Here is a 20,259-nt window from a genome sequence, read left to right on the forward strand (position 1 = left end):
AATAATACAGTTGAAATGTTCAAATTGCTATATATATAAAACCCAATCAACAAAGCATAAACTGTTGTTTTCTACGTTTCTACCCATGAGACACAGAGATATATCTATCCGTTTCTCTGTTTATTCTTAGGGAGGTGAGACATTTTCGAAGCCAGCACGGTCAGCTCAGTTCTATTATATGGACAAATTTATCTTGTTCTCTTCAGGGTCAGAGTTTCAGCTGCATCGATACCTTTTGGACACAAGCAGGGATGATATTAAAAGGCTGGTGCAAGTATATTTTAAAATGAATATCTTTTGGGTGACATTGTTTTGTTTGTTGCATGCTTATCAAAGTGGTGTTCATGAATGGATTATATTTATATGCTGGGTAACATTATGATCCCAGCTGATATTACTGCTGGACAATTCAGATCCCAGGGTGGAACCTGGCTTGATAGATCCTAACTTTTATTTTTTGTTTAGCAACATGGAAGGAAGGGCGGCACAGTGGTTAGCACTGCTGCCTCACGGTGCCGAGGACCAGGGTTCAATCCCGGCCCCGGGTCACTGCCTGTTTGCACATTCTCCCTGTGTCTGCTTGGGTCTCACCCCCACAACCCATAGATGTGCAGGGTAGCTTCATTGGCCATGCTAAATTGCCCCTTAATTGGAATTTTTTAAAAAAGAAACGTGAAGGGTGACACCTGAACAAAGTCACAGGAGTCTGCTGATGAACTGTTAACAAAAGAATAAAACATTCATTAAACAAGATGAACTATATTACACTATGCCTTCACCAAACTATATCATTACAGATATATACAGCTTTGTAAGGATAGCACAAGGTATAAAATCCATCTTATATTCTAATGTTCACAGTAAGTACAGAGCCCATGAAAACCAATAGGTGACTTGTGGTCAGATACAGCACACTGTGAAACGAAGTGGCAGATGTCACACAACCAACTTCCATGGATTTCTCATCAATTCCCCCAGTTGCTTGTCACACTGTGAGGCAACTGGTCTTTCTGGAACTCTGACTTTCACATGAGGATTCCCAACCTCTGCTCTCAAAGAACACGCCTTGGAGTCTTATCCCAAATCACACTTTCTCTTGGGGTGTCTTCACTAAGGATCCACCTCCAGGGTTTCAACCTCTCCTTCCATTGTTCCTCACATCTGGATCGTCACATGCATTCAAACATCGCATTCCACACTCGTTCAGATCCCCAGCCGAAAGAACAGAACACTACTGCTTCACAGGCCCTTGCAAGGAGTCACAATCCATCTGGTCATCATGGATCTGGCTTTTTGCAAACCCACTTTGCTTTACGTCTGCTTCCTGCTGCTTTGTCTTTTTGGAGTCTCTGCTCCTCATTCTTAACTTCACTGAACAGATTCCTGTTCGTTGTTCCTTTGACTGGAAGGTCGTCTTGGAACTTCATTTTGTCTCTCTCCCTGGTTTTGGGACCTTTGTATTCTTTAGTTTGGCGCCTACTCTCTGCAATCGCTCTTCATGCCTGCTCCAGCAGATTCTGTGAAAAGCTGCTCACATCAGAGTTACATTCTTTTAACTGGAAAAAACACTTTCTGTCCCCTTGTGGCTTCTCTGTTACTGGACAGTAGCCCAATTTTTTATTCCTTGTGTTTGCTTTAGGGTGGTAAAAATCACATTAAAATGCAGGCATCTTTTAAAGTGAAGCTAAATCTGCAGTTTCCTTAACACTCAATTGCAGAAATATAAAGTAAGCTTAAACTTCATAGAATCATAGAATTTACAGTACAGAAGGAGGCCATTCAGCCCTTCGAGTCTGCACCAGCCCTTGGAAAGAGCACTCTACTTAAGCCCACACCTCCACCCTATCCCTGTAACCCAGTACCCCCACCTAACCTTTTTGGACACTAAGGGCAATTTAGCATGACCAATCCACCTAACCTGTACATCTTTGGACAGTGGGAGGAAACCGGAGCACTCAGAAGAAACCCAGATATGGGGAAAAAGTGCAAACTCCACACATACAGTCACCCGAGGCCGGAATTGAACCCGGGTCACTGGAACTGTGAGGTAGCAGTGCTAGCCACTGTGCCACTGTGCAGCCCCAACTTAAATCTATACCTTATGCCCAACACACACAATGCAAATATAAATGACTTGAAACTATACCTGTTTCCGAACAGTTGGAGGGGAAGATTGGGCAAGGTGAGTGGTGGGTGTTGGTTTTTTGGAGGCTAGCAAATGAAAGGGAATAGGGACATCACTCCAGGAGGGGGGCAAAGGCAGCACCCACTCAAGGCAGGAGATCCAGGGTCACTGAAAAGAACACTAATACAGAGTAAGGAGCATCGCATAGGTCTTGGAGTGTTACAAGTGTCATGAATAGGTTCTCTAGCATGAAATAAGTCAGTAGAAATTTGGAGATAGGTTTGACCAAAGGCAACTGGAAAATGCACAAGGGAATCGTGTGTTATACAGTATTTAGGTTTTTGAAGAGCGCTGCAGGATTGTGGATGTGAGTAAAATGTCAGAATATGGGCGCGATTTACCGACTGCGTCCCGTTGGAATCAGAGTGGGGCGCGGCTGGTAGATCCCGGCAGAGGCCTCCCTCAGGATTCCCGACGGTCGTTACACCTTGCGAGATCCAACCAGACCTCACGTGACATCGCAATCTGGATCCGCTCGGAATGCGTGGGACCCAAGCTCGCAGAGCGTTTAGAAAGCCACTTAACTCTGCTGCCGCCGGATCGACCATCCACCTGGAATCTACCAGCCTCGCCGAGGAGACCCCAGCCACGCGCCGTTTAGCACTGGTCCACACAATAAGATGAACTTCTGAAGAAGTTTCTTTGCAAAATAGAAGCTTATGGAATTGGTGGCAATGTGTTAGGTTAGGTGGTTACAGGTTAGGTAGCGATTAATTTAGAATTGTCTGACTGGCCCAAGGCAGAAAGTTGCCGACGGATGTGGATTTCCTTGGAGAATGATCCAGAGAAATTGTTGTTAGGACCATTGCTATTTACTATCTTCTTTAATAAATACATGCAGGTGCTTGGAAAAATCTTCAAGTTTGTGCTTTACACCAAACATGTGTCAGTGTTCAAAGTATCGAGGATTTTCAGCTATTCTAAGCCGATCTAGACATGTTTGGAATATGGTGTTTAACTCATAAAAATGCAGTGTTATTCTAGTGAGCAATCCAATGCTAAATATAAATGCACCCTACAGGGAATAGAAGTGAAGCCAGTGGTGAGAAGGAGGAAGAGCTGGGTGTTACAGTACACTGAATTCTAGAGATTCATGACCAATGCTGTGAGACTACGGCCAAAGCAAACAAGGTTCTTAGTTGCATTCACAGGATGGGGGAAGACACAAATAACTTCCCAGCAATATTAAGGAAGCAAGGGTCCAGTGAGAAGGAGGAATTGAAGGAGACTAGTATTGCTGGAAAAATAGTATTGGAGAAATTAGTGGGACTAAAATCCCCAGGGCTTGATAATCTACATCCCAGGGTAATAAAGGAGGTGGCCATGGAAACAGTGGATGTGTTGGCTGTCATCTTCCAAAGTTCTGTAGATTCTGCAGATTGGCGGGTGACAAATGTAATCCTGTTATTTATAAAAGGAGGGAGGGAGAAAATGGAATTACAGACCAGTTAGCCTACCACAGTAGTAACAAGGAAATGTTAAAGTCTAGGATGTGATAACAGGACACTTAGAAAATATCAATGGGATTCGAAAGTTCAGCAGACTGATTTCTGGATGACAGGATTGTTGTATGAAGAGAGAATGGCTCAACTGGGTTCCGTATTCACTGAAATTTGGGAGAATTTGAGAGATTCTAATTGAAATGTATAAAATTCTGGCAGAACTGGAAAGACTGGAAGCAGGGACATTGTTTCCTCTGGCTTGGAGATCATGAACAAGGGGTCACAGTCTCAGGATATGGGACAGGCCATTTAGGACTGAGATGAGGAGAAACATCTTCACTCAGACGGTGGGGAACCTGTGGAATTCTCTCCTACAGAAGGCTATGGAGGCCAAATCACTGAATATATTTAAGAAAGAAATAGTTAGGTTTCCAGACTCCAAACGTGTTAAGGGGCATGGGGAGAGTGCTGGAGTATGGTGTTGTGATAGAGGATCAATCATGATCATGTTGAATGGCGGAACAAGCTCGAAGAACCGAATGGCCTACTCTTGATCCTATTTTCTATGTTCCTATAGCAAACCACAGTTAACAAAGCATAGCATTTTCCCCCTTGTACAAGACCATGGTTAGGCATCAGTTAGTCTAAAAGGGAATCAGAAAGAGGTCTGTTTAGTGTTTGGAATCCCTTGGTGTTTCACCGTCTGAACTCTATTAAAATTGGGCGTCTTAGCAAAAGTACTAATTGTCATCAGTGGCACTCTAAGCTTTTTCTCATCAATTAATATTGAGAGGAGGCCGGCTAAACCCTTTTTACAGAACTAATATGCCAAGTCTAGACACTGTTCATTTGTTCTCTTACTAAAAGCTGATAGCTGGTGAAGTTAACAAGTTATGAAGTTTGTTGCATTTGACCTTCTAATTAAGAGATTGGAGGGCATGGATGTTCTGGGGTCAGTAAAGTTGTACTACCAAGAGCCCTCAAGAAGGGAAGAGAGCCATAAGGAGGCTTTCAAGGCTCAATCACCCAATTAGCACTGGAGGCCCTGGTATAGATTCAAGCACGTTTGTACTTTCGTACAGGTTGCTTTCAAAGGTTGATGGACTAACTCGGGTTGTTTCCATCCTCCTAACTCATTATACAAACAGGGGAGAATTAGGTTAACGGTCCAGGTTTTGCTCAGGAACATGGGCGTCATTCTCCGACCCCCCGCCGGGTCGGAGAATGGCCGTTGGCCGCCGTGAATCCCGCCCCCGCCCCCGCCGAAGTCTCCGAAGGGAGAAAAGTCGGCGGGGCGTTAATGGCGCCGCTGCCGCGGAGAATGTCACGGGTCTGCGCAAGGCAGCCGATTTTCGGCCTGCCGATATTCTCCCTTCCGGATGGGCCGAAGTCCCGTCGACGTGATGACCGTTCACGTCGACGTGAATCAAACTTCCTTTTCATCGGCGTGACCCGGTGCTCCAGGCTCACGCCGACCAGCGAGGAGGTGAGTGACGGCCTGGGGGGTTGGCTCTGGGCAGGAAATGGCGTGGCCGCAGACTGATTGCCTGAGGAGAGGTGTGTCTCGGCTTGTGTGTGTGTGCGGCGGGGGGGGGGGGGGGGGGGGGGGGGGGGGGGGTGGTTAGAGTAGGCTGAGCTCCGGGGGAGTGCCGGGAGGGGGTCCGTGCCGGGGTGGAGGTTGGGGGTTGTGGAGGGGGTCCGTGCCGGGGTGGAGGTTGGGGGGGGGTCCGTGCCGGGGTGGAGGTTGGGGAGGGGGTCCGTGCCGGGGTGGAGGTTGGGGGGGGGTCCGTGCTGGGGTGGAGGTTGGGGGTTGGGGAGGGGGTCCGTGCCGGGGTGGAGGTTGGGGAGGGGGTCCGTGCCGGGGTGGAGGTTGGGGAGGGGGTCCGTGCCGGGGTGGAGGTTGGGGGGGGGGGTCCGTGCCGGGGTGGGTGATGGGAGGGCAAATGAGTTGGTCCACCTGGCCAGGTGCCAGCCTCCAACAGTTGGACCCATGCGGTCCATGCCACCTGGCTGGGGGGAGGAGGGGATATGGGCAATGATGACATGTCGTCGTTCCCCTCACCCCCCCACCAGGCCGTCATGTTTTCAGACCATCCAGCGATGTTGGCCGCCGTGGTGGCAGCCGCTCATGTCTATGTTGCCCTGGATGAGGAGGAGGAGGAGGAGGAGCGTGCCAGAGAGGCGGCGCAGGCTGCCGCAGAGGGGCAGGCGGCAGCCGCCCAGGCTGGAGGGACACCTGACCGACAGGACGAGGGGGGGGAGGAGGACGTCGCGGCCCCACGGCAACGGAGGCACCCGAGGGCGCCCCGTGTGTACCGGCCCCGGCAGTCATACCAGGACCTCACGGACCGGGAATGCAGGAGGAGACTCCGGATGAGCCGGGAAACCGTGGCACACATCTGCCACCTGCTGGCACACCTGTCACCGCGTGGCACTGGCGGGGGACACCCTCTCCCCGTGTCCGTCAAGGTTACGGTGGCCCTGAACTTTTATGCAACGGGGTCATTCTAGGCACCGAGTGGGGACCTGTCCGTCATATCGCAGACATCGGTGCATCGGTGCATCCGGGCAGTGACAGATGCCCTTTATGCCATGGCGCACCGCTACATCCGCTTCCCCGTGGACCGGGCCAGCCAAGATGCCCGGGCCGTGGGCTTCTCTGCCATTGCCGGGTTCCCCATGGTCCAGGGCGCGATCGATGGGATGCACGTCGCCGTGCGGCCACCTGCAGATAACAGGGCCGTGTTCACTAATAGGAAGGGGACCTATTCGATGAACGTACAGGTGGTCTGCGACCACCGCATGATGATCCTGCACGTCTGCGCCCGTCACCCAGGCAGTGTACACGACTCATTCGTGTTGTCGCGGTCATCCATCCCCGGCATGTACGAGGGACGCCATCCCCGGCTGAGGGGCTGGTTGCTGGGCGACAGGGGCTACCCATTGCGATCGTGGCTGATGACGCCTATACGGAGGCCATGCAATGAGGCGGAGAACCGCTACAATGATGCCCATGTAGCGACAAGGGGAGTGATCGAGAGGTGCTTTGGCGTGCTGAAGATGCGTTTCAGGTGCCTGGACCTCTCTGGGGGCGCCCTCCAGTATCGGTCAGATAGGGTCGGCCGCATCATTGTGGTGTGCTGCGTCCTGCACAACATAGCCCAGCAGAGGGGCGATGTGCCGCAGGCAGAGGAGGGCGGAGTGGAGGAGCAGCAGGAAGAGGCCCAGTCCTCCCCAGATGAGGGGGATGGGGGCAATGGTCAGGGCAGACGGGGTAGACACAGACGGGTGGCTGTCCACCGTTACCGGCTGGCCCAGCGGGCACAGGACAGACTGATAGACGCCCGCTTCACTGACTAGATGGGCGTGGGAATCGGGTAGTATGGCCACAGACCGCACACCATGACAACAGCCGACCACCCACACCCCCCACGCGGGTGGACGCGTGTCTATCGCAGGCCATGGAGAATGATGACAACCCGCCTCCGATGAGCTCCTGGCTCTACATCGTTGGACTATGTCTGACCCATGGCCACAGTACCACCATCCACCCGGACCATCCCTGCATGCGGCTGTGACACTGCAGCGCACGGTCCCGTCCTCTGCCCGGGGGATGTTGATGGCGGCCCAGGGGGAAGGGGGCAGACTCACCTGGGGCTGAGGTAAGACCACCCCTCACACACACACTTGCGCTCAACGTACATGACACCCCCGCACACTTTGGACAGAGCACAAAGGCAGCTTCGGTAGGTGTAACATTGACTTTAATAACCAAAGGAGTTCATGCACGTGCCCTAGCGCCTAAAACTCATCTGTGCCCTGCACCCGTGCCAACTTACTCAGTGTCTAATTGTTTGGCCTTACGGGCCCTTTGACTACGTCTACGTGGTTCCCCAGACGGTACAGCAGAACTGGAGGTGGACTCCTGTGATTCCTGCCCTCTGACACTGGATCCCTTTGGCGGCCGTTTCCTGGGGCGTCCTGGCCTAGATGGGCCAGGCTGCGGCCCGGGCGACTGGGATGGCGAGCTGCCAGCCTGTCCTGCCCGTTGCCCACCCGATGCACCTGGGACGGAAGGGGGGGAGTCCGAGGTGTCGCGGTGTACCGGGACCTCCCCTACAGAGGGAGCCGGGACGGACCACACCACCTCCTCCTCCCTCGGGGTGCCCGATGGCCCCCAGGCCTCTACATGGGTGGGGGATGCGAACGGACTGGCCATCCGACGCGCCTCCGACATCTGGCGCTGCCAGTCCTGGAGGCCCGTGCTGGTATCGACAGGGGTCTGCAGGTTTGCAGCCATGGAGCCCAGGGGGTTGTCGAACCCTGTCTGCGACAGTGCGACGCCAGCTCGCACATGGCCACTGGCGTCGATGCCCTCAGCGATGGCCTGCTGAGACTGGGCCATGGCCTGCAGAGACTGGGCCATGGCCTGCAGAGACTGGGCTATGGCCTGCTGAGACTGGGCCATGGCCTGCTGAGACTGGGCCATGGCCTGCTGAGACTGGGCTATGGCGTGCTGAGACTGGGCTATGGCGTTGAGCGCCTCTGCCATCTGGCGCTGGCACTGGCTCATGGCCTCCTGTGAGAGGGCAGCCATTTCCTGGGCCACAGACGCCGCCTGCACGGAAGGCCCCAGGCCTCGCAAACCGTTCCCCATGTCTGACACCGTCGCACCCATTGCCTCCACCGCGGACGCCACCCGTGCGGTGTCAGCCTGGGTGGCACGCATGACCGGGACCACTCCCAGCTCCTGGACGCGGGTGGACTCCTCCACCTGCGACCGCAGCCGCCGCAAGCCACCCGTCACCCTATTCGCTCGTCTCCGTGTCGGGGGTTGCATCGGATCTATGTGTGGGTGTGGTAACTGCAGGAACCCGGGATCCATCTGGGCGGCAGATGTTCGCTTGGCCTGGGCTGCCCTCCGACCGCCCGGTCCCTCTGCTGCTCCTACCTCCACCTGCTGTACCGGGACGGCTGTGTTGTGCGCACCAGTGAGTGTACCAGACGCCTCATCACTAAAGTGCCCAACCGTGGTGAGTGTTTCTGCGATGGTGGAGGGTGTTGATGACAGCAGTGGCGTTGTGTCGTGCTCTTCGTCCCACTCTGAGTCCATGGCACTTTGGGGTGGGGGTTCGTCTCCACCCATCCACTCTGAGTCACTGTCCGGTATTTCGTCTTCCCGGGTAGGGGTGTCCTGGGTAGTGCTGTCCCGGGTAGTGCTGTCCCGGGTAGTGCTGTCCCGGGTAGTGCTGTCCCGGGTAGTGCTGTCCCGGGTAGTGGTGTCCCGGGTAGGGGTGTCCTGGGTAGTGGTGTCCCGGGTAGGGGTGTCCTGGATAGTGGTGTCCTGGGTAGTGGTGTCCTGGCTCGGATGTGACGGGGGCCTGTGGCTGCCCCCCTCATCGCTGGGTGGTCGCTCCCGCACGTGACGGGGGTGTCGTCTCCCTGTTGCTCCAGGTCTCTCCGTCTCCCGTGGTCTCCGAGGGGCATCCTGCGGGCGTCGCATGCTGGAGGGTCCGGGTCTCTCCGTCTCCCGTGGTCTCCGAGGGGCATCCTGCGGGCGTCGCATGCTGGAGGGTTCGGGTCTCTCCGTCTCCCGTGGTCTCCGAGGGGCATCCTGCGGGCGTCGCATGCTGGAGGGTTCGGGTCTCTCCGTCTCCCGTGGTCTCCGAGGGGCATCCTGTGGGCGGTCTGCATCTGCGGGGATGGGTGCCTGGACGTTTGGTCCTGCGATACACAATGAAGCATGCATGGTTAGACATCAGGCAGTGATCAGGTGATACGGGAGAGGGGGATATAGGGGAGGGGGGATATGGGGACGGGCTGTTGGTGGCTCACTTGCTCATGGGGCCCCGACCTCTGCATCAGCAACCTCCCGTTCCTCAGGTCCGCCAGCCAGTTCCAGGGCCCTTTCCTCGTGTACGGTCAGTGGCCTCTCATCAGCGGGCCCTCCTCCAGTCCTCACATGCTCCCTATTGTTGTGTGCGCGCTTTTCCTGGGGGGGGGGGGGGGGGGGGGGGCGGGTGGTCGCAGGGGTAAAAGGCAACAGTGTTAGGCAGGTATATGAATGCACGCCATCGGTTGCGCGTGCATTGCAGAGGTTAAGGTTAGGGCTGGATTCACTTGGGGATATGGGGGATATGGGGGAGGGGGGGATATGGGGGAGGGGGGATATGGGGGATATGGGGGAGGGGGGATATGGGGGAGGGGGGAATATGGGGGATATGGTGGAGGGGGGATATGGGGGATATGGGGGAGGGGGGATATGGGGGAGGGGGGGTTATGGGGGAGGGGGGGTTATGGGGGAGGGGGGGGATATGGGGGATATGGGGGAGGGGGGATATGTGGGAGGGGGGATATGAGGAGGGGTGGATATGGGGAATATGGGGGAGGGGGGAATATGGGGGATATGGGGGAGGGGGGAATATGGGGGATATGGGGGAGGGGGGATATGGGGGATATGGGGGAGGGGGGATATGGGGGAGGGGGGGATATGGGGGATATGGGGGAGGGGGGATATGGGGGAGGGGGGATATGGGGGATAGGGGGGATATGGGGGAGGGGGGGGGAGGGGGGAATATGGGGGAGGGGGAATATGGGGGAGGGGGGATATGGGGGAGGGGGGATATGGGGGAGGGGGGATATGGGGGAGGGGGGATATGGGGGAGGGGGGATATGGGGGATATGGGGGAGGGGGGATATGGGGGAGGGGGGAATATGGGGGCTATGGGGGAGGGGGGAATATGGGGGCTATGGGGGAGGGGGGATATGGGGGAGGGGGGGATATGGGGGAGGGGGGATATGGGGGAGGGGGGATATGGGGGAGGGGGGGATATGGGGAGGGGGGATATGGGGGAGGGGGGATATGGGGGAGGGGGGAATATGCGGGATATGGGGGAGGGGGAATATGGGGGATATGGGGGAGGGGGGGATATGGGGGAGGGGGGAATATGGGGGATATGGGGGAGGGGGATATGGGGGAGGGGGGGATATGGGGGAGGGGGGATATGGGGGAGGGGGTGATTTGGGGGAGAGGGGATATGGGGGACGGTCACCCTGCCTGCTCTGACGAGGTCGTTCACCTTCTTGTGGCACTGGGTGCCTGTCCGTGGTGTTAGGGCCACAGCGGGTGACGGCCTCTGCCACCTCCCTCCACAGACGCCGGCTGTGGCGTGGGGCAACTCTGCGGCCGTGCCCGGGATACAGGGCGTCCCTCCTCTGCTCCACCGCATCCAGGAGCGCCTCCACATCGCGTGACTCGAACCTCGGGGCTGAGCGACGGCAGCCATCAAGTCGGGTGTTGCGGTCGGCTGTTTCCGGTCGGGTGGGGGGGGAGCTGCGCGGCCTTATGAGCCGTCACGCCGTGCAGCGCGTATGACGCTGCACGGCGTGAACCACTGCGCAAGCGCGGATCCCGTTACGTCGCTGCTAGCCCATTTCGGGCCGCAGACTATCGGCCCATTTTTATGACGTGACGCAAGTGGGATTTGCGCCGTTTTTTGCGCCGATCGGCGGAGCTTCCGCCGATAACGGAGAATTTCGCCCCTGATATGAGAAGGAACTGTGGCTTCACAGTGCCAGGGTCCCAGGTTCGATTCCCCGCTGGGTCACTGTCTGTGCGGAGTCTGCACGTCCTCCCCGTGTCTGCGTGCGTTTCCTCCGGATGCTCCGGTTTCCTCCCGCAGTCCAAAGACGTACAGGTTAGGTGGATTGGCCATGCTAAATTGCCCTTAGTGTCCAAAAAAGGTTAGGAGGAGTTATTGGGTTACGGGGATGGGGTGGAAGTGAGGGCTTAATGGGTCGGTGCAGACTCGATGGGCTGAATAGCCTTCTTCTGCGCTGTATGTCCTATGTACACTGTGAGTGAGGAAAAGAGGCAGTGATTGAGCAGAATGGGCCTATATTCACTGGATATAGATTTAGATTTATTATCATGTGTACTGAGGTACAGTGAAAAGTATTGTTCTGCGTGCAGTCCAGACAGATTGACCATACATGAATAACATAGGACATACAATAGATACACAATGTAAATACATAGACGGGTGAAGCATATGGAGTGTAGTACTACTTAGAGAAGATGAATGGAGAGATCAGTTCAGTCCATAAGAAGGTCATTCAAGAGTCGAGTAACAGCGGGGAAGAGCTGTTTTTGAATCTGTTCTCAGACTTTTGTATCTTCTGCCCAATGGAAGAGGTTGGAAGAGAGAAAGATCTGAGTGGGAGGGATCTTTGATTATGCTGCCTGCTTTCCAAAGGCAGCGGGAAGTGTCGACAAAGTCAATGGATGGGAGGCGGGTTTGTGTGATGGACTGGGTTGTGTTCACGACTCTCTGTAGTTTCTTACGGTCTTGGGCCGAGCAGTTGCCATACCAGGCTGTGATGCAGGCAGGTAGGATGCTTTCTATGGTGCATCTGTAAAAGTTGGTAAGAGTCAATGTGGACATGCCAAATTTCTTTAGTTTCCTGAAGAAGGATATACGCTGTTGTGCTTTCTTGGTCGTAGCGTCGATGTGGGGGGACCAGGATAGATTTTTGGTGATGTGCACATCTAGGAATTTGAAGCTGTCAACCATCTGCACCTCGGCACCATTGATGCTGACAGGAGTGTGTACGATACTTCACTTCCTGAAGTCAATGACCAGTTCCTTAGTTTTGCTGATGTTGAGGGAGAGATTGTTGTTGTTACACCATGCCAGTAGGTTCTCTCCCTCCTGTACTCTGACTCATCGTTGTTCGAGACCCTACCCACTATGGTTGTGTCATCAGCAAACGTGGAGATGAAGTTGGAGCCACATTTTGCCTGTGTATAGGGAGCATAGTAGGGGCTAAGTACGCAGCCTTGCGGGGCCCCGGTATTGAGGACTATCATGGAGGGGGTGTTGTTGTTTATCCTTACTGATTGTGTCTATGTGTTAGGAAGTCAAGGATCCAGTTGCAGAGAGAGGAGCCAAGTCCTAGGTTTTGGAGTTTTGATATGAGCTTGGTTGGGATTATTTTTTGAAGGCGGAGCTGTAGTCAATGAATAGGTGATGTAGGAGTCCTTGTTGTTGAGATGCTCCAGGGATGAGTGTAGGGCCAGGGAGATGGCGTCTGCTGTGGACCGGTTGTGACAGTATGCGAATTGCAGTGGATCAAGGCATTCTGGGAGTATGGAGTTGATGTGTCTCATGACCAACTTCCCGAAGCATTTCATAATAATTGATGTCAAGGCCACCGGACGATAGTCGCTCAGGCACGTTGCCTGGTTCTTTGGCATTGGTCTGATGGTGATCTTCTTGTAGCAGGTGGGAACAGAATAGGGAGAGGTTTAAGATGTCCGCGAGGAAACCCGCCAGTTGGTCCACGCAGGGTCTAGGTGCACGACCAGGGACTCTGTCAGGACCCATTGTTCTACAAGAGTTCACTTTCAAGAAGGTCAGTCTGACTTTGACTTTGGAAGCTGTGACGGTGAGTATGGGTGTGTCCGAGGTTGTTGGGACAGTTGACAATGGTTAGTTGGTTTCTTGCTCAAAACCAGCATAGAATGCATTGAGTTTATCAGGGAGGGGTGCGCTGTTGTCGGAGATTCTACTCGGCTTTGCTTTGCATCCCCTTATGTTGTTTAAGCCTTGCCAGAAGCGACGTGCGTCCGTGTCGTTAGTCTATGACTCTAGCTTGGTCTGGTATTGTCTCTTGGCATCCCTGTTGGCTTTGCGGAGGGCATACCTAGATTTCTTGTATAGGTCAGGGTCGCCTGTCTAAACGCCTTAAACGTGGCCTTCTGTAGGGAGTGAATCTCCCGGTTAAACCAGGGTTTCCGGTTGGGGTGCGCACGTACTACTTTCTTTGGCATGCAATCTTCTACACACTTGCTGATGAAGTCTGTGATGGTGCTGGCATACTCGTTTAGGTTGGCCACTGAGTACCTGAGACTGGTTGCCCACCTGAGACTGGGAGATGCTCTGCAGCACCTCAGCAAGGTCCACCAGATACTTGGTCATATCAACCAGTGACTGTTCAGACGCTCAGCCATGGCTGTCATCGATTGAGCCATGCCTTGGACACCTCCACTCATGCTTCCGACATTGTGCACAGGCTCTCCACTACGGTCGCTACCCTAGTACTGTTGGCCTCGGTGCCATGCATTGCCGGGTAGCCTCTGGGACGACTCCAATCGGCTATGAACCCGCTGGAGGGTCACTGACATCTCCCTCTGAATCTCACGGTCGCACCCTAGCGTAAGCATCAGCTCCAGGTAAACCTGACCCAGAGGCTCTGCATCTGACTGGTACCCAGCTGCGTCTTGGGATCCAGCAGACCTCCGACTGCTGTCTCGCCTGGGCGTCCCTGCGTCCACCTGATGTGCATCAGCAACTGCGTGGTGTTCACCAGAATGTGACCCAGAAGCCTGTCCAGGACATCCTGCCTGGCCTCGACTGCATCCATTAATCTGCCCATGTTGGCATCCCCGAATAGCGGGGCTGGTCTTCTCGGAGTCATGGTTGCGAGCTGTGCGGGGTTGGCTATGCAACGGCAGTTGAAGTGCTGTTCTCCTTGTTAGAGTGGGTTGGCGAGCGTGGCCCTGGCGAATCAGCCAGCGGGACCATCAATTGCGACGTGAAGCCCTTGGGGCCTCGTTAAGTGGCCCAATTAACATTTTGTAGTGTTAATGGCCTTGCCGGTCCGAGCGTCGGGATGCTCGACGAAGTTCCCGCTCAATACCACACTTAGAAACATTTTGGCTAAATCGCGCCCATTTTGTGCCTCTAGATGATTGTGCTGATCTGTATTGCTAACTGGAAGATGTGTTGGGAAGAAGTTGTTTATGAACAGATTGCAATTCTGAATTAGTGTAACTACACCTCCAATTATGATTTTGCAACATGAGTTATTGAGACTCCCCTTCATGCTAATAGATGACAACAGCTGGAATTGTTTTTTGACGCATGTGCGATGTGGGCACTTTGCCATGTTTTCATGTGGCTGACTCTTGTTCTTTGAGATACTTCCAACCATCATTCAGAATTGCACGGATAACAGTGCCTTGAAGATCGAGTCATTCTTCTAATTTAAAAACAACCCTTCAAGGCTGTTGCTTTGTGAGTCAGTGAAATAATATTATTGCTAACATTCTGGGAAAGCTATGTTCAGAGGCTACCCAGAATTTGATGGTGTTCTGTCATCTGGTATTTTGTAGGGACATAGAAGCAGGAATAGGCCATTTAATCCTTTGGGCCTGCTCCACCAATCAATAAGATCATGGCTGATCTGATCGTGGTTTCAGCTGCACATTCCTGCCTGCCCACCATAACCCTCGCGTTCCTTGTCTATAAAAAACTTGTCTAACTCAGCCATGAATAAATTCAAAGACCAAGGGCAGGATTCTCCGACCCCACGACGGGCCGGAGAATCGCTGGGGGGCAGCGTGAATCCCGCCCCGCTGCCGGCTGCCGGATTCTCCGCCGCAAACAAGGTCCTTACCGGCGGGACCTGGCTCTGTGGGCCGCCTGCGGAGTCCTCGGCGGGTCGCGGGGGGGATCTGGCCCCGGGAGGTCCCCCACGGTGGCCAGGCCTGTGCCGTGGGAGCACTCTTTCCCTCCACGCCGGCCGCTGTAACGGTCCGCCATGGCCGGCGCGGAGAAGAACCCCCCTGCGCATGCGCTGGGATCACGCCAGAACACGCTGGCGCTCCCGCACATGTGCCGACTCGTGCCGGCCGGCGGAGGCCCTTCAGCACCGGTTGGCACGGCGCCAACCCCGCCGGCACCAGCCTAGCGCCTGAAGGTGCGGAGGATTCTGCGCCTTCCGGGCGGCCCGACGCCGTAGTGGGTCACTCCACTCCTTGGTGCCGGTACGGCCCGCACCGCCAGATAATGGAGAATCCCCGTCTTAGCCTTCATTTCTTTGGGGGGGGAAGCAAATTCCACACACCAACGTCCCTTTGGAAGATAAGGTTTCTCCTCATCTCTGCATTAAAAAGGAGGCCTCTTATTTTTAAACTATATCCCCTAGTTTTAATCTCTCCCACAAAGGGAAACATCCTCTGGGTATCCACCCTATCAGTCCCGTCAGGATATGTTTCAATAAGGTTGCCTCACATTCTCAGAAACACCAGTGGGTATAGGCCGCAACTGTTCAACCTTTCTTCATAAGATGGAATTGTGTGGTTATTGAGGATGTTTACTGTTTAGCACAATGCCAATTTTACCATACCATCAGGGTACCGTATGGTGAAGGTAGCAGTCCCGTCTCGTCATCCAAACTGCCTGCAATTTCCTCAACGAACTACTAATTCTGTACTGTTGGCTTTAAAAAAAATAATATTTATTGTCACAAGTGGGCTTACATTGCAATGAAGTTGCTGTGAAAAGCCCCGAGTCGCCACATTCCAGCGCCTGATCGGGTACACAGAGGGAGAATTCAGAATGTCCAAATTACCTAACAGCACGTCTTTCAGGACTAATGGGAGGAAACCGGAGCACCCGGAGGAAACCCACGCAGTCACTGGGAGGACGTGCAAACTCCGCACAGACAGTGATCCAGCTGGGAATCGAACCTGGGACCCTGGCGCTGTGAAGCCACAGTGTTAACCACTGCGTTACCGTGCTGCCCCTAAACATAGCCTCCCTGAAACTGTCTTACAACACCAGGTTAAAGTCCAACAGGTTTGTTTCAAACACTAGCTTTCGGAGCACTCGGGAGGAAGGATCAGTGCTCCGAAAGCTAGTGTTTGAAACAAACCTGTTGGACGTTAACCTGGTGTTGTAAGACATCTTACTGTGCTCACCCCAATCCAACGCCGGCATCTCCACATCATCCCTGAAACTGAAAACAGTTTTCCCAAAATGGCCAAATAACCTGTGCGTGGTAATTATCTGTTGGATTTAGCTCAGAGTTATATCATATTGGATGTTCTTTGGGAACTAAGGGATGTCGGTAGTTGGGAACCAAGAGGTAACTACATGTAATACTGTTTGTGTACAGCCATCAGTATAATTAATTATTGTAGTGTATTATAGTCCTTGTGTGTTTTGCTTTCTTTTATTTTAATAAATAATCATTCACACAATGACTGGACTATTCTGCCCTTGTTCGCATATTTTTCCTCACTGTATACTGAATTAAAATATACACCACTAAGAACCAATGCTCCATGTAACCCTTCTGGGATTTGGAATTATCTCGCATTTAACATCAGCGGGGTTCTTAACACTGGTCAATTGACAGGTCTAATTTGGATACCTGCACCTGAATTTCCTAAAAGTTCTTTATTAGCATATTATGAATACTTGTTATGAGAGGAGTTGAACATGTCATATATTTTTGGAATCATCCTTTACCAGATGGTTGCCTCCAAGTTGTGTTTTCATGAATTTTTTTTTCCCCTGTATCCTGGACACAATCCAGAGAAAGGCTTAGGTACTTTTTGATCAACCAATAAGGGCTTTTCAATAAAGCTATCCAAGTACTGTGTGGAATGTGATTCTTCTTGATATTATATTCCGAATGAACATTTTCGTAGTTTAAAAAATGTTCTGTTAAAGGTTAAGTGGAGAGCTGATAGAAATGCTCAAAACTATGATGAGTTTCGATGAAATAAGTATGGAGAACCTTTTTCCACTGATAGGAGGGTTAGTAACCAGAGGGCACAGATTTTAGATACTTGGCTATAAACCCAGAAGGGAGATGAGGAGATTGTTAGAATCTGAAATGCGATCATTGAAAGGGTGGTGGAAGCGTAGGTCCAATAGTAACTTCCAAAGGGACAAATACTTGAAAAGGAAAGCTTTGCAGGGCCAGGAGGAAAGAGGCAGGAGTGTGGAACTAATTAAATAGTTCTTTCAAAAGATCCAACACAGCCAAGATGGGTCAAATTGCCTGCTTCTGTATGTGATTCTGATACACGGCCACAACCTCGTAAGGGGTCCGTAATACCTTCATGCTGCTAAACTCACTTGAATGTTTCTTTCCCTGAAATGTAAAGTGACAGCGGCTGAGATCCTCCGTTTGGGAAACTATGTTCTCCTGCCAGAGGCGAATCGGAACTCCCAGCGGGAGGGTAAATCAGGAAGCACTATGGGGGATTCCTGAGGGAACCCTGCTATCAGGCCTCCATTTTGAACGGGTGGCTTGATAGCGAGGTCCCGCGGCCGGCCACCCCACCCCCGACAACGCAAAGCAGCCCCCCATATCCCAACCCCGCATCGCGATTTAGCCCCCCACCCACCCTGGCATCGCAAAGCAGCCCCTCATATCCCAACCCTGCATCGCTATTCAGTCCCCCCACCTCTGGATTTCCTGGGTTCCCCTTACCTCCAAGTACAGGTGTGACCCGATCCACCTTCCCTCAAAGACCCCCTGAATAGAGGGACCCCCCCCAGACTCCATAGAGTTACCTCCCTCTCAGACTCCTGAATAGGGGACCCCTGAGACCCCTGAATCAGGGAATTACACCCTGAGACCCGTAACTAAATAGACCCTCCCAGAGACCCTCTAACTAAAGGCAGCCTACAGAGTCTCTCTCACTAAAGGAAAAAACTAAAGGCCCCCGAACTAAAGGAACCCCCCACTGAGACCCGCTAACTAAAGGGACCCCCACAGACTCCTTAACTAAAGGGAGCTCCCACAGAGACCCCCTAACTACGGAAACCCCCTACAGACCTCCCGGAAATTAGGCTCCTGTCTGGAAGCTAGAAAGCAGTCTAGACAGGGGCAGTGAAAAAAATCACTGTTGTAACACTCAACTGGATATACACCTGCTGACTAAGACAGAGGAAGCACCGTGTGTCCATTCCTGGAAGAGAAAAGCAATACGCTGTGTTTAAACCCATCAGATTCTTTAGCTGCAAGCCAGTCATTTATTTCTCTTAGTGGGCTGTGATTGGCAGCTTCCATAAACACAGCTGTCAGCCTTACTTCATTCATCTTCCTTCATGGATGAATAACTAAGCACTGTAACCACAATGTTTACAAACATCAACCACTTCAAAGAGAGTTAAGTGCTGTCAATTTCCAGCTCAGCACTTCAAAATCACACAAACATGAGAGAGGTGGGGGGGGGGGGGGTGGTGATTGGCATCCAACCCAGTATCTTCAGCCATAGTCCTCAATGTGTAATCAGTTAGACCTGAAAGCACAGTCCAGTTTCCTAGGGTGTCTTGCAACTTGCTGACTTACCCTTAGCACTAGTTAAGTATTTAATTAATAGTTTATCCACTGATGCAAACAGTAATACCATGAGTGCTTGTTGGCATTGCATTTTAATTTGACTGCCAAAAGCATTCTTTTGAGTATGAATTTGTTTTTGCAATTTCACTAGTTAGTTAGAAATAGTCCCTTTAGAATTGGGTGGTCCACAGGCTGTATGCAGCTGCATAGAACTCCGTGAGATGCTTGCAGTTAAGCCTCTATCTCGTGCTCTTCCTCAAAGGGAATAATTGAAGATCAAATTGCATCTTGTTTGGCAGCCTGTTTAATGTGTCTCAATTGTTGTTTGTATTGAAGCAGAAAAAAATGTTAATAGAAATACACATCAGCAAAGAGGCTGTTTCACTATCACCTCTTTTACCTTTGGCACAAAATCAAACTTATCCTCGTTATCTGAGAGCTTAAAATCATGGGTTATATAAAACAGTACTTTTGCGGAGGACTTTTACAGAATTGTTGAAGCTACTTAAGTAGTGATCATTACTAGTGCGAGGAGGTTCCTCTTATTTTCAAGTATCTATCTTTTCTGCAATGGCTGGAAAATACAGCACCGCAAATAAAGATGGAAACAAATCAAAACACCTTTCTGTTTGCGGTTGGGTGATGAGATGATAAATTTGTGCTTTTTAAAGTAACATCACCCCCTCCTCCAAACGCTCCTGTCCGTGACAGAAACTGGGACCTCAAGTCCAGGATTACTCGTTTGAATTTGACCAGCTCCTAAACAGAGGAAAATTCGGAACTCCAACATCCACGAGACTTCCCATAAAGATAGCTTTGGATCTTCCCAGGTCACCTAAACATCTCGCATCCCAGGACAGGACAGTACCATTGCTGATGCACCAACCCAGATGTAAACCTCAAAACAAAATGCAGCAGGGAGCTTGCATTGCCCCTGCTAACCGTGTGTCTGACATGCCAGTGTGAATGAGAGAATGAATGCAAACTTTATCCCTTGTTCTTCCTCCATAAGACGACACAGAAAAAATTTAATAGAATTCAATTTTGTTCCCCCAAGGCCGTGAGGACTGAAAGGGACTAAGACCTCACACAGTATTTTATAAAATATATTCACATATCCTCTGGCTATTTCTAACATTTAAAAAATTGAACAATCATCCTTAAAATGGCTGAATCTATGTTTGTTTGTCATGTCCAAATAAAAGATGCTACCTAGCAATATCAAGGAAACTTATACACCGTTGTCGCAGGGAGACACTCACAACATCCCGTGGGCTGCACAGGCCAAATTCAGAGAGGACTTTACAAAGGCCGCCTACATTATTTAGATGTGCACTTGAGATGCCAAGGCATACAAAGCTATGGGTCAAGTGCTGGAAATGGGATTAAAATAGTTAGGTGGTTGTTTGTGACCAGTGCAGACGCGATTGGCTGAAGGGCCTTTTCTGTCCTCTGCACCTCTCTGGCTCCGTGACATTTCAGACC

At 52.1% G+C, this 20,259-nt stretch overlaps 1 protein-coding gene across 4 annotated transcripts in view; it reads left to right on the forward strand.

Moving 5' to 3' along the window:
• Positions 1 to 20,259, forward strand: part of wdr27 (WD repeat domain 27) — a 775,220-nt gene that overhangs the window by 116,497 nt on the left and 638,464 nt on the right. For all 4 annotated transcript variants that reach the window (XM_072513118.1, XM_072513130.1, XM_072513116.1 and 1 more), the window contains one exon: positions 131 to 264. In XM_072513118.1, coding sequence (XP_072369219.1) covers positions 131 to 264 — 134 coding nt within the window. The remainder of the gene's footprint in view (positions 1 to 130; positions 265 to 20,259) is intronic.

The sequence above is a fragment of the Scyliorhinus torazame genome, chromosome 1 (assembly GCF_047496885.1).
Source record: "Scyliorhinus torazame isolate Kashiwa2021f chromosome 1, sScyTor2.1, whole genome shotgun sequence".
NCBI lineage: Eukaryota > Metazoa > Chordata > Chondrichthyes > Carcharhiniformes > Scyliorhinidae > Scyliorhinus > Scyliorhinus torazame.